Source organism: Salmo salar, chromosome 11 (assembly GCF_965601325.2).
Source record: "Salmo salar chromosome 11, fSalSal1, whole genome shotgun sequence".
In the NCBI taxonomy this organism is placed as follows: Eukaryota; Metazoa; Chordata; class Actinopteri; order Salmoniformes; family Salmonidae; genus Salmo; species Salmo salar.
Window position 1 is genome coordinate 16952294 of NC_138301.1, and position 15067 is coordinate 16967360.

The 15067-nt window shown below is 47.2% G+C and overlaps 1 protein-coding gene across 13 annotated transcripts in view; it reads left to right on the forward strand.

Moving 5' to 3' along the window:
* Positions 1-15067, forward strand: part of LOC106562151 (tight junction protein 1) — a 155328-nt gene that overhangs the window by 119375 nt on the left and 20886 nt on the right. For 7 of the 13 annotated variants that reach the window (XM_045689084.2, XM_082957759.1, XM_082957760.1 and 4 more), the window contains 10 exons: positions 2719-2903; positions 3103-3198; positions 3566-3592; positions 4500-4582; positions 4892-5102; positions 6515-6615; positions 6871-7221; positions 9141-9449; positions 10487-11386; positions 11718-11800. In XM_045689084.2, the coding sequence (XP_045545040.1) occupies positions 2719-2903; positions 3103-3198; positions 3566-3592; positions 4500-4582; positions 4892-5102; positions 6515-6615; positions 6871-7221; positions 9141-9449; positions 10487-11386; positions 11718-11800 (2346 nt within the window). The remainder of the gene's footprint in view (positions 1-2718; positions 2904-3102; positions 3199-3565; positions 3593-4499; positions 4583-4891; positions 5103-6514; positions 6616-6870; positions 7222-9140; positions 9450-10486; positions 11387-11717; positions 11801-15067) is intronic. The other 6 variants (XM_045689087.2, XM_045689088.2, XM_045689092.2 and 3 more) reach the window with 3 other exon arrangements.

Genomic DNA, 15067 nt, shown 5'->3' on the forward strand with positions numbered 1-15067 from the left:
GGAGAGATGCATCATCCCCAACAAGAACAGGTAGAATACAGCAGAGAGGCATCATCCCCAACAAGAACAGGTAGAATACAGGAGAGAGGCATCATCCCCAACAAAAACAGGTAGAATACAGGAGAGAGGCATCATCCCCAACAAGAACAGGTAGAATACAGGAGAGAGACATCATCCCCAACTAGAACAGGTAGAATACAGGAGAGAGGCATCATCCCCAACAAGAACAGGTAGAATACAGGAGAGAGGCATCATCCCCAACTAGAACAGGTAGAATACAGGAGAGAGGCATCATCCCCAACAAGAACAGGTAGAATACAGGAGAGAGGCATCATCCCCAACTAGAACAGGTAGAATACAGGAGAGATGCATCATCCCCAACAAGAACAGGTAGAATACAGGAGAGAGACATCATCCCCAACTAGAACAGGTAGAATACAGGAGAGATGCATCATCCCCAACAAGAACAGGTAGAATACAGCAGAGAGGCATAATCCCCAACTAGAACAGGTAGAATACAGGAGAGAGGCATCATCCCCAACAAGAACAGGTAGAATACAGCGGAGAGAGGCATCATCCCCAACAAGAACAGGTAGAATACAGGAGAGAGGCATCATCCCCAACAAGAACAGGTAGAATACAGGAGAGAGGCATCATCCCCAACAAGAACAGGTAGAATACAGGAGAGAGGCATCATCCCCAACAAGAACAGGTAGAATACAGCAGAGAGGCATCATCCCCAACAAGAACAGGTAGAATACAGGAGAGAGGCATCATCCCCAACAAGAACAGGTAGAATACAGGAGAGAGGCATCATCCCCAACAAGAACAGGTAGAATACAGGAGAGAGGCATCATCCCCAACAAAAACAGGTAGAATACAGGAGAGAGGCATCATCCCCAACAAGAACAGGTAGAATACAGGAGAGAGACATCATCCCCAACAAGAACAGGTAGAATACAGGAGAGAGGCATCATCCCCAACTAGAACAGGTAGAATACAGGAGAGAGGCATCATCCCCAACTAGAACAGGTAGAATACAGCAGAGAGGCATCATCCCCAACAAAAACAGGTAGAATACAGGAGAGAGGCATCATCCCCAACAAGAACAGGTAGAATACAGGAGAGAGACATCATCCCCAACAAGAACAGGTAGAATACAGGAGAGAGGCATCATCCCCAACTAGAACAGGTAGAATACAGGAGAGAGGCATCATCCCCAACAAGAACAGGTAGAATACAGGAGAGAGGCATCATCCCCAACTAGAACAGGTAGAATACAGGAGAGAGGCATCATCCCCAACTAGAACAGGTAGAATACAGGAGAGAGGCATCATCCCCAACAAGAACAGGTAGAATACAGGAGAGAGGCATCATCCCCAACTAGAACAGGTAGAATACAGGAGAGAGGCATCATCCCCAACTAGAACAGGTAGAATACAGGAGAGATGCATCATCCCCAACAAGAACAGGTAGAATACAGCAGAGAGACATCATCCCCAACAAGAACAGGTAGAATACAGCAGAGAGGCATCATCCCCAACAAGAACAGGTAGAATACAGCAGAGAGGCATCATCCCCAACAAGAACAGTTAGAGTAGAGTTACAGTCGAGTTCAGCAGAGCCTACTCTGTGGAGAGGAGAGGGTAAGGTAGCTAGAGGGGGGAGGGGGTCGACGGCATTAGTCAAATAAGACACCAGCAGCCTTGCTGTCGGTGTAGAGATGGTAAACAACAACACTAACATAAGATGATGAACTGAGCTGTGTAAAGTAGGACACATTAACATCACCCCTAGTCTCAATTACACGGGTGACAACTGTTCTAGTGAGAAGGCATTTGCACTATGAGTCCTGTGAGGGTAGGAGACTATCTATTCATAATGAAACAGCAGGCTGACAGAGTCCCTCTTGGTGTCTAGCCCTTCCCTGATCTACAGCCCCTGGCTATGTTTAGAGAGAGATAGAGATTCCACACCATGGGGCAGACAGGGGAACCTCACAGTGCTCCCAACATACCAGCATGACACCAATATTTGTCACATGCATACATCAACGTAACCATTATACGCGGTGCACCGGGGCTACTCAGCCACTTTGTGTCCCTGGCCATACCTGTGTCCTCTTCAGTCAAATGTTTACTGAATTCTAGGTTCTATTAAGGTATAGAAGTATTTCAGAATAGAATAGAGGTGGCCTCCCGAGTGGTGCAGTGGTCTAAGGCACTGCATCGCAGTACTAGCTGTGCTGCTAGAGATCCTGGTTTGAGTCCATGTACTTGTCCCATCGCGCTCTAGCGACACCTGTGGCGGGCCGGGCGCAGTGTACGCTGACACGGTCGCCAGGTGTACGGTGTTTCCTCCGACACATTGGTGCGGCTGGCTTCCGGTTAAGTGGGCAGTGTGTCAAGAAGCAGTGCTGCTTGGCGGGGGTCGTGTTTCGGAGGACGCATGACTCTCGACCTTCGCCTCTCCCGAGTCCGTACGGGAGTTGCAGCGATGGGACAAGACTGTAACTAGCTATTGGATACCACGAAATTGGGGAGAAAATAAATAAATAAGAATAGAGGTAAGTTGTATAGAATAACAGGGCTGAAAATGAGACATTGGATAACTGCATGAATCAAAAATAAACTGAGGCCATGTTGGCAGTTTCCATTGAAATCCAATCATTGAATCCATTGCCCGTTGCCTGACACCACTCGGTTCCCCCTCCCACAGGGCAGAGCAGTTGTCCAGTGTGCAGTATACCCTCCCCAAAACGCCAGGGGGCGACAGGGCTGACTTCTGGAGGTTCCGTGGTCTGCGGACCTCCAAGAGGAACCTGAGGAAGAGCAGAGAGGACCTGTCTGCCCAGCCAGTCCAGACCAAGTTCCCTGCCTATGAGAGGGTGGTGCTGAGAGAGGGTAGGTGATCTCCAGACCAGGGTCCATGGATACATCACAATACCTAAACTAGCGTACCACTGAGAATGCTTTCCCAGTACATTGCTTCATTCTAAAAGTGTGGAAATTGGAATGCAGCCATGTGTTTGTTGCCTACAAATTCGGCCTTGAGAGGTGTTGATACTGTCAAATATGGTGTTTTGTGTCTTCTGTTATCCAGCTGGGTTCCTGAGGCCTGTGGTGATCTTTGGGTCCATTGCAGACGTGGCAAGAGAGAAGCTGGCAAGGGAGGAGCCTGACCTGTTTGAGCTGGCCAGTGAGTAGCCTTTAGCTAGCCATTAGTAGCCATCTCACTGTCTGTCTCAGCTATGTCACACACACACACACACACACACACACACACACACACACACACACACACACACACACACACAGCTGGAGTAACACAGTACTTAGAGCAGCTCTGGGTTAGAGACTAGAGGGTGCCCTCATCAGCCTACTCCAGGTCCATTTGAGGGAATAGCTAGCATCTTTAGCATGTAGTGTTCATTCTAATACCCTCAACAGTATTGAATTTCAATTTTCCTAAGTGCACTACTCCAAAATCCACATGTAAAGTGATTCCAGCCCTGGACGTATTTTGCGTAACCTATATCTCTGTAAACCTTGTATTTTCTTTTCAGAAACACAGCAACATGAAGGAGTGGAAAGTATGTCATGAAGTGCATCAACTTGTTTGTATCAGTGCTAATTCATGCTAGTTAGTTAGGTGGTAGCCTACCCTCTGTACCGTAGATGTGTTTTCTGTAGTTGGTCATGTATGGCCTGATTCAGCCTGTCGGGAGGTTGTGGAATGACTGAATATAGCTAGTTATAGAGCATGTACCCATGGCACAGTCAATATCCTATAGATAATACATGACCGTACTAGTCTTCATTATTAATTCCCAAGCCCCTAATGTCTGTGTGTGGATTACACCATAATCTGTACTTAAAATGTCAACTTTTACATTTGATTGGAGACGATGCCTTATGACATTGGTGTGTTTATGACTGAAATTGTAAGGGCTAGTGATGTTAGCACACTGCAATTTAGAATGCTGCTTTTGTAGGGTTGAGTGGTGAAAGATAAGAGGCCATTTCTGGCCAGATCCTGTGATAATAGTGTTGAGATCTGAGTAGTGAAACTGCACCCAGGTCAGCTGGCCTCTCAAAGGGTCATTACCTTCTGGTGGCAGATAGACAGATAAGGCCAGGCTAGCCATGTTTAAATAATTAACCTTTTAAGAACATTCCTGCTTAACTCCCCTGACTTTTATATCCATTTTAAATTTGATTCATGAGTCTATTTGAAATTATTCCCTATCTTCTTGAATGTGCATTATCCCACTTCAATGCTTTTCACACATGTAACACATTTCCTGCATTACGGATTATACTATACTGTAATGTCTGTAGTTGCACGCGCACATTCATAATGACACTACCTCCTATTTTATGTTTTGAAATGTGCTTAAGGCATATTGCATGCATTAGGGTGAAGGTAATGAGCTGAGATGTATAGTGAGCTCTGCAGTAATATGACACCGTAACAATGTCCCTTCTCCCCCTCTGCAGAGAGTGAGCCCAAAGACGCAGGAAAAGACCAGCGCAGCTCCGGGATCATTCGCCTCCACACCATTAAACAGATCATTGACCGGGTGAGTGAGACTACTTAATACACGGATATGCATGCACACGCACGCACGCACGCACACACACACACACACGCACACACTCACACACACGCACTCACAGACAGATCTTCTCTTAAAGCGCATATAGTACACACACATCCATAGGTAGACTCATCCATGGCTCACTACTGCTCTCTGGTGTTCATGGAATTATGAAAATGTTTATTTGACCAATATATGAACAATATAGTCTAAAACAGCAGTCTGAGCAAACCTTTTAGTGTTAATATTTAGATCAAATATGAATTATTTATTTATGGGGGGTGTCCTTAGGACCGGCATGCTGTGCTGGACATCACCCCCAACGCTGTGGACCGTCTGAACTACGCCCAGTGGTACCCCATCGTGGTGTTCCTCAACCCGGACAGCAAGCAGGGCGTCAAGACCATGAGAACCAGGCTGTGCCCTGAGTCCAGGAAGTCAGCCAGGAAACTCTACGAGAGAGCCCTCAAACTAAGGAAGAACAACCACCACCTCTTCACCAGTGAGTTTCTATGGGAGGGAGGGGAAGAGAGAAATGATGAGTGGGAGGTAGGGGAAAAAATGTATCTCAGAGGGAGATGGAGTTGTCAGGAGTGAGAGAGGCTAGGGCTGCGTGCTGTACTGTAGTGTGGACCAGGGGTGCAACTTTGGTTTTAATCCAGTCGGATAAACACTCCAAACAGCCTACCCGACCGCTCGGAGGTGTCCGCATGGTCCTAAAGCACACCGTTGCCTCGTTTTGTATTGCATTCCAATGATAAAAATGTGGGGGGGGGGGGGCGGACGGACATGTCCCCAGTGAAAGTTGTGCCTCTGATGCGGACTATCAGCCGGTGGCACAGTACAGTCAGTGTCTTAGCGAGGTGCTGTTCTCTGTGTCCCCTCCTCCTCACGCAGGCAGGGCTGCTCAGGGCTCCGAGCTAACCTCCCACAGGACCCCAGCCGTCATTTCCCATTCCCTGCACGGCCCTGCCCCGTATGAAATGGGAGGCGTCTCTTCATTTTTTTACCGTCTGCTGGCAATAAAGAGAGAGACCCCAGGAGAGCAGAGAGCACAGCCAGCCTCTCCTTTCCCATCCATGTTGAGTTACTCCCTTATTCCACATTGGTCTGTAGATGAAGCACTACCTGGTATTTTTAGAACAAGCCTAGAGTGAGAGAGAGAACAACAGAGAAGTGTCACCTGTGGTATTTGTTTAAGGTCAAACAGATTGACACCTGCCAGGCAGCGCTATAGACATTGAGTGTTGTTGGACTCATGACAGCTCATAGTTACAACAGTGGTAATATAATGCTTACACACCGCAGCAGCCGGTGATTACACACCACAACAACTTTGTGATGATACAAGCAGTCATACTAGAAATAATTTCCCCCTCTTGTAGAATAATAATGAGTCATCAATATCTCAATCAATGATAGACATATCAATTACTTACTAGTTCAGGGCCCGGTTTCCCAAAAGCATCTTAAGGTTAAGTTGATCGTCAGAACTTTCGTAGGAGCATCGTTAAATCTCCGAGCTGTTTCCCCCAAACCATCGTTAACGTTGCACTCGCAACGCCTGCCACAGACCACTCGTAGAACAGCTAAGTGCGCCGCTTTTTTTGCCCTCCCGCGTCACTTTATACACAGAAGATCTTTCATGAACATAAACCTAGATCAGCGCTTCCTTTCTTTTGATCCTATCAGTATCGACACATGCTCCAACGGCACGATAAGGGACCATTCTCTCTGCATGGTGTTTTCAACGTTCCATTGCTATCGGGCTCTGATGTGTTAATCAGCATGGTTTTTCATGAGGTTGTGAGAGCAGCTTTTCACAGTGATTATGAGAATTGTGTTATCGGTTGTCTGTGTTCATTTGAGTGGTGCTTTGTCTCTGCTCCTTCTCTTGTCTCTATCCTTCCCAAGCCACCATTAACATGAATAATATGAATGACGGGTGGTACGGTGCCCTGAAGGAGACCATTCAACAGCAGCAGAACCAGCTGGTGTGGGTTTCAGAGGGAAAGGTAGGACACTCAGCGCCGAGACTAATATCATCAAACACTTACCAATACATTTCATTTGAATGAAAATGTTGTATTCAAAATTAATGTCAGACAATTTTAATATACAATGTATTTTGTGCATGAATACGTTTTTCTTTGCCATTCATTTCTCTGTCTCTCCTCACTGTAATGTTGCTGCTTCTGCTCTTTATCTCCCTTCCCCCTGTCCCTCTCCCTCCGTCTCTCCCCTGCTCTCCTCCTATCGTGTCTCCCCAGGCGGACGGTGCTCCAGATGATGACCTGGATCTGCATGATGACCGTCTGTCGTACCTGTCGGCTCCGGGCAGTGAGTACTCCATGTACAGCACGGACAGCCGCCACACCTCCGACTACGAGGACACGGACACAGAGGGCGGGGCCTACACCGACCAGGAACTAGACGAGACGCTGAACGACGAGGTGGGCCTGCCCACTGAGCCCGCCATCACCCGCTCCTCGGAGCCCGTCCGAGAGGACCCACCAGTCATCCAGGAGCCCCTGAGGTACGGCGGGTACCAGCACACAGTGCAGCCCGACCCCCTGAACCGGATCGACCCAGCCGGGTTCAAGGCACCAGTGGCCCAGCAGGTACCATTTATGAGAGCCGTGCATCTGCCCTGTTGTCTCGAATCCGTGGTGTGCGTGAGGAGGGTGTTCTGGCGCCGCTATTGAAGCAGTGTTTTAAAACAGTATTATCTACTAACACAAAACAAAGAAAAACTAAAAAGATGGAAAGAAAATTTGTATCCACTTAAGTATTTATTCACTATCGTTGTTTGTGTTTTTTTATTCTTGAAGAAAAAAAGATAAAAAAGCAAGAATAAGCTTGACTGTTATAATCAGTATTCACGACCTGTGTTAGTGTGACTGTTATAATCAGTATTCACGACCTGTGTTAGTGTGACTGTTATAATCAGTATTCACGACTTGCGTTAGTGTGACTGTTATAATCAGTATTCACGACCTGCGTTAGTGTGACTGTTATAATCAGTATTTACGACCCGCGTTAGTGTGACTGTTATAATCAGTATTCACGACCCACGTTAGTGTGACTGTTATAATCAGTATTCACGACCCGCGTTAGTGTGACTGTTATAATCAGTATTCACGACCCGCGTTAGTGTGACTGTTATAATCAGTATTCACGACCCACGTTAGTGTGACTGTTATAATCAGTATTCACGACCTGTGTTAGTGTGACTGTTATAATCAGTATTCACGACCAGTGTTAGTGTGACTGTTATAATCAGTATTCACGACCCGCGTTAGTGTGACTGTTATAATCAGTATTCACGACCCGTGTTAGTGTGACTGTTATAATCAGTATTCACGACCCGCGTTAGTGTGACTGTTATAATCAGTATTCATGACCCGCGTTAGTGTGACTGTTATAATCAGTATTCACGACCCGCGTTAGTGTGACTGTTATAATCAGTATTCACGACCCGCGTTAGTGTGACTGTTATAATCAGTATTCATTACCTGCGTTAGTGTGACTGTTATAATCAGTATTCACGACCCGCGTTAGTGTGACTGTTATAATCAGTATTCACGACCCGCGTTAGTGTGACTGTTATAATCAGTATTCACGACCTGCGTTAGTGTGACTGTTACAATCAGTATTCACGACCCGCGTTAGTGTGACTGTTACAATCAGTATTCACGACCCAAGTTAGTGTGACTGTTATAATCAGTATTCACGACCCAAGTTAGTGTGACTGTTATAATCAGTATTCACGACCCAAGTTAGTGTGACTGTTATAATCAGTATTCACTACCCAAGTTAGTGTGACTGTTATAATCAGTATTCACGACCCAAGTTAGTGTGACTGTTATAATCAGTATTCACGACCCGCGTTAGTGTGACTGTTATATTCAGTATTCACGACCTGCGTTAGTGTGACTGTTATAATCAGTATTCACGACCTGCGTTAGTGTGACTGTTATAATCAGTATTCACAACCTGTGTTAGTGTGACTGTTTTTGTTGATGTCGATGTTCTCACTGAGGAGACGAAGTTTTGTGTCTGTCAAGTGTCTGTATCGGTACCCACCTATGTGCTCTTCCTAGTTGTTTTACTTGTGATTCGGACTGATACCGTGACACCAGAAAGTATTATGTGCATGTTGGAAATGTCAGTGTTAACCACGTATTGCTGTTAATGTATTTATCTGGGTCAATTCGGCCGTTATGATATCCACGAAAAGTTTGTCTTCTGATGTGTAAAAGAGAAAAAAAGAAAAGGAAAACATTGTACTGTAATCTAGAATTAAAGTCCAATCAGACTACATTAACAACAGAAACTTTGTCCTGTTACGAATTCTTACGTGGCAGATTGATCATCTAAAGCCATCAGTTGAATTTGGTCCGAGGATGGTGAGTTACTGAGTTGGTCGGTGGAGGAGGTACAGAGCAGGCTGTGTTACGCTGTAACGTTAACATTAGTGAGGGTGTATCTCCCTCGTGCAGTAGCACCGTGTATTAAACGTTTCTGAACCACTTCACAGAATGAGAAAGCAGAGGCTGTTCCGGCCACCATGCCTATCCTCCCCCAGCAGCCTGAGCAGCCTGTGTTACTGGCTGAGACAGAGGCAGCGCCCACTGCTGTCAACAACACTGTAAATGGTGTAGCGGGTTTGAGCCATGGTTTAAGCCTTGGCCCTATCGCTGCTCCCCAGAGCAAACCCAACCCAGGCCCCGGCCCCGAGGCTGACAGGCTTAGGATGCCCACCCCTGATCTAGCTCAGCCCCTGGCCCCGGCCCCAACGCTCGAACCCGAACCCCTACAATCCGGACCGCCCAGTTCAGAACCACAGGTACCCATCGTCTGGACATGGCCTGGCCCGGCCGACCCCGCTGTCGGTCTGCTGTGGCCTGTCGCTGCCTGCCTGTGTACCGCCCGCCACGCTTTCCTTTCACTCTTGCATGCCTGCCCGCTGTCCACTGTGTGCTTCTGAGAGAGAGAGAGAGACTGTGTGTGTCTGAGCACTCGTAAACAACAGTGGGCTTCTTGGAGGAGAATATAGACTGATTTCTGCATTGGTGTGGTACCTATATAGAGAAGAGCAGCGAAGAACCTGAGGCTCTCACTGTTGCTTACCCTCTTTGCATGGCTACAACATGTTTCAGTTGGTTTCTCTTCTGTTTAAACGTAGCAGTAGAGCTGATGATAGTGGTGTACTGGTTGATGCAGGCTGAATGGGCCATTTTAATTAAATCAATTTATTTGGCGACATTCTCTTCAAGTTATCAATCAGTATTTTGGATATTTTATTGGACATTTTATTCCCTGAATTTGAAATGTAGCCATTCCGCTCCAACTGTGGAGTATACATTTTATGGATTTTAAACATCCCATGAAGTTAATGTAAATAATGACTTTTTTTGTTCAATGGCTACTTTTCAAATGCCATGGTTTTTAATAGGGTTTACATTGTGCGGGGGACATGCAGTAATTTCATTTGGCTTGTAATGTTATCAAGATAAAGTTTTTATTTTGTTTTGTATCTACTTTGTTAGTTTTGTTTTTGGGTTGCTGTTTAAACTAAAGTGGTAAGTTGTATATGTATTGAGATCTCCTGTGTGTATTGGCTGCTCTGATCTGACATTCATACCTGCATTCTGTTTGACCTGACCTTTAACCCCTACCTCTGAGTGTCTCTATTTCAGGTCTCCCTGCTTCCTCTCTCTGCTTCCTCCTTCAGCCATTATTAATCTTCTGTTTTAATATTCTACGTTGCCTTCTGTTACTTGATTCTTATATTTATAAGCACATTTATTTATTGGATGTGTGCTACTGGTTGCTCTTGTCCCATTACTCACAATATGTTTCTTCCATTGTTTATTTCCTCAGATGTACAAGAAAGATCCCTACCTGGAGGAGCCAGTCAGAGTGAACCATGGTGGTGTAAAGCCGTCTCCAGCGATGGGGCCGCCCATGACATACGAGTCCCAGCCTCCGTACCAGGACCAACACCCGTACAGAGATTACGATCACCCGCCTAACCGCTACGACGGGGGTGGCTACCTGGAACCAAAGTATCGTAACTTCGACTCTCAACTGCACCACGAGAAAAACGTGCCTCACTACGATGACCAGTGGCCTCCCTACAACCAGCAGACCTCTGGCCCACCACCCCACCAGCAGCAGCACCCCCCTGGGCCTGGCTACGACCCCCGGCTGTCCTACGAAGACGGACCCGAGCGAGACTACAGCCCCCCTCAGCTGCGCTATGATGAGACCCCGCTGGGCTACAACGGACGACCTCGTTACGGCAAGCCAGCAGGACCCGGACCCATCCGCTACGATGAGCCTCCTCCATCCGTCCCAGGGGGCTACGCTCCTCTACGTTACGACCAGGAGCCTCACCCGTATCCCCCTGCAACACGCTCTCCAGAGCCCCCTAAACAATACTACCAGGGGGAGCCTGCCCAGCGGCCAGGACCTGCCTACAACCAGGCACCACCTCAGCACCGAGGCTACAAGCCCCCGCCCCAACAGTATGAACCCATCATGAGCTTTGACGCCCCCGTGCCCGCACCCAAACCACAACCAGAGGCTCTCCGTCCCTCACCTGGGGACACGGTGATCACTACAGCCCCCAATCCCCTTCCCCCTCCCCCCAGAGTGGAGCTGGAGGACGACCCGGCCATAAGGGCCCAGTCGGTGCTGTCCAGGGTCAAGATGTTTGAGAACAAGCGCTCTGTGTCTGTGGACCGAGCCAAGGAGGCAGGAGACACCGTCGGGCTCAGGGTAAGCATCTGGAAAACACCTCACTCTTGTGCACATATGTAATGCTCAGTGCTTGACTTGGGCACGAGCTCAAATGCTCTACTGCCTGAGCTCCTGTTCCTCTTATAGAATATTAGCTCAAAAGTATTGTGGAGCTCCTGCACCTAAATGCAAACAGTACCAGCACATAAAATGAGTACCAGAACCTATTTCAGTCCAAGTTAAGCACTGGTAATGCTCACAGGGTTACCTGACCCTGACCTCTCCTAATTATATTTGATTGGTACATGTCATGTCCGTAAAGGTTTACTTTTCCAGGATTTTTTTTTGCATTTCTATCTTGCTCCCACAGTCAGCAGATCTGCCCACCAAACCAGGCGCATGCATTCCTAAAGCCAACTCGCTCAGCAATCTGGACCAGGAGAAGTCGTTCAGGTAATGGGTCATAATGGAATACAGCACTGAGCCCCCCCCCACCACACACACACACACTACATCACACCACAGAACAGATGCTGCTTTATCTCTGAGGGCCAGATGTGTCTGTTAGGGCTGTCAGGTGATCCACTCTGAAGTGGATAATAGGGCTTGGAAAGGTAAATTACTTTTGAAGATATGATATGAATATGACAGTGTACTGTATTGTATGGCTGCCGTCTTGCGTGCTCCGACCCAACTTAGCTATTATTTTGGCGTTTATCTACGTTGTTTGCACTAAATGTCTCCGCTATCATTAACTCAGTTCTGGGTTCAACTACAAGTTTGACTCATCTGCCCTGGGCTCTTTGTGTACCTCCAACCAAATCTTCGGGCTACCCAAGAGGAAACGCCAGTGAAAAGGAGGCAGGAGAGTGTCCGTCCTGGCGAGTCGAAGGCGAAAGGAAAACCAGCCACCAGTTCCCTTCATTCTATTGGCCACTTGATAATAAGATGGATGACCTCTGATCGCAGATTTGTGATCAGTGGGACTCTCGTAACTGCAATATCCTCTGTTTTTCTGAAACATGGCTTTCAGACAAGATACTTGATGGATTCTCCATTCACCGAGCGGACAGGATATTGGATTCAGGGAAATCCAGAGTGGGAGGGGTAAGTCTCTTCATCAGCAGCAAATGTTGTGCAGACTCTAGCGCAGTGGAAGGGAGTTTCGTCCTATTGTTCACGTCTTGAAATACCTGATGGTCAAATGCTGACCTTTTTACCTCCCGAGAGACTTTTCATCTGTTATTGTGACTGCTGTATATATTCCACATCAGGACAACAATAACAAGCTGGCACTTGATGAACTGTACGAGGCTATAAAGAAGCAGGAAACCATGCACCCAGATGCTGCTTTTCTTGTTTCCGGTGATTTTAATTCCGCGCCACTCCTGCTTCCTGTTTACAAACAAAAGCTCAAACAGGAAGACCCATGATGTGCTCCATAGAAAATAGTCTACCGGAGCAGAAGCTATTCTACAGGACTGCTTTGCTAGCGCTGACTGGAATAGGTTAATTAGGAAATGCATCACTGACGTCATCCCCACAGTGAAGGTTTGCTGCTTCCCCAAACTAAAGCCCTGAATTAACACAGAGGTGCGTGCTAAGCTAAAGGACAGTGCTACTGCTCACAGGGCTATAGCAGCCAATCGTGAGGCTATGGCTGAGGACACGAATGCGTAGAAGAAGTCCCGCTACGACCTCTGCAGAGGTCGTAGCGAACAAGCAAAAGGGTAAGATCTGAACAAGGTGGAATCCTATTATACCGGTTACAGTACATTTTGGACTACAAAGGAAGCCCTAGCCATGATCTGCCTAACGATGTCTCTCTACCAGACAATCTCAATGCCTTTTATGCATGCCTCGACAAAAACAACACGGAGCCCAGCATGAGGGCCCCCGTTGAGCCAGAGGACTGGGTGATCTCTCTCTGAGGCTGACATGAGTAAGGTTTTTAAGTGGGTCAACTCTCGTAAGGCCGCAGGGCCAGACGGTATTCCAGGGTGTGTCCTCGGGGCATGTGCATAAAAGCTGGCAGGCGTCTTCACAGACATTTTCAACCTCTCCTTGTCCCAGTCTGCAATCCCCACGTTTCAAGCTGACTACCATCATTCCTGTTCATCAAAACTCTAAGGCATCCTGCCACATTAACTACCCTCCTGTAGCACTCACATCTGTAATAATTAAGTGCTTTGAAAGGTTGGTCATGGCACACATGAACTCCATCTTCCCAGATAGCCTGGACCCACTTCAATTTGCACACCACCCCAACAGATCCATAGATGATGCAATATCAATTGCACGCCACACTGTCCTCTCCCACCATAGTGCCCTCCAAGTTTGTCACCAAGCTCGGGACCCTGGGATGGAACACCTTCTTCTGTATCTGGATCCTGGTCTTCCTGATGGTCGACCCCAGGTGGTAAGAGTAGGCAACAACACCTCCGCCACGCTGACCCTATAAAAATGGGGCCCCCCACGGGTATGTGGTTAGCCCCCTCCTCTACTCCCAGTTCACCCACGACTGCGGCCATGCACGACTCCAACTCCATCAAGTTTGCTGATGACACGTGGTGGTAGGCCTGATCACAAATGATGATGAGACAGGGAGGAGGTCAGAGACCTGGCAGTGTGGTGCCAGGACAACAACCTCTCCCTCAACGTCAGCGAGACCAACAAGCTGATCTTGGACTACAGGAAACAGGGGAGGGTGCACACCCTCATCCACGTCGACGGGGCCGCAATGGAGGGTCAAGAGCTTCAAGTTCCTCTGTGTCCACATCACTGAGGACTTAACATGGTCCTCTCACACCAGCACAATTGTGAAAAAGGCACGACAGTGCATTTTGGCATGGCCCCTCAGATCCTTAGGAACTTTTACAGCTGCACCATCAAGAGCATTCTGACTGGTTGTATCATTTTTTTACATTTTACATTTACATTTTAGTCATTTAGCAGACGCTCTTATCCAGAGCGACTTACAGTAGTGAATGCATACATTTCATACATTTTTTTGCTGGCCCCCCGTGGGAATCGAACCCACAACCCTGGCGTTGCAAACACCATGCTCTACCAACTGAGCTACAGGGAAGGCTGGGAGCTACAGTATCACCGTCTGGTATGGCAACTGCACCGCCCTCGACCCGAAAGCCCTACATAGGGAGGTGCGGACGTCCCAGCGCATCACTGGGGGTGAGCTCCCAGCCATTCAGGACGTACATTCCAGGGTGTGCCGTGGGAAGGAACATTTTTAAGGACTCGCCACTTGGCATTGGAGAGAAAAAATGTCAGTTTTCAAGCAAATGTGCTGCAATTCTACACATTTTGTCATGTAGTAGAGAAATGTTTTGGTGTAACTATAAAGCTAATATCCTGCAATTCAACCAATTTTGCAATGCGGCAGAGAGAGAACCTTGCCATTTTAAAGCTTAAAGTAACTGTCCAGTGTTTCAAGATTTTTGTATCATATTATCTATAATTAATAATTGCAATATGAGTGAAATTGTTTTCCTTCCAAAAATGGTAATTATGTTAAAAAACTGTTTTTCTATGTTGGAATAGTGTGGGCATACCCCAGGGGAGAACGACTGCCCCCTCTCATTGAAGCCAAATTGAAGGCCGACCGCAGTATTGCAGGCATTGTTTGCAGAAAACAGGATCCCTCATTATAGTGAATTTAACTTTTGTAAATAAAATAAAATATTGAAGACGATCATGGTACAA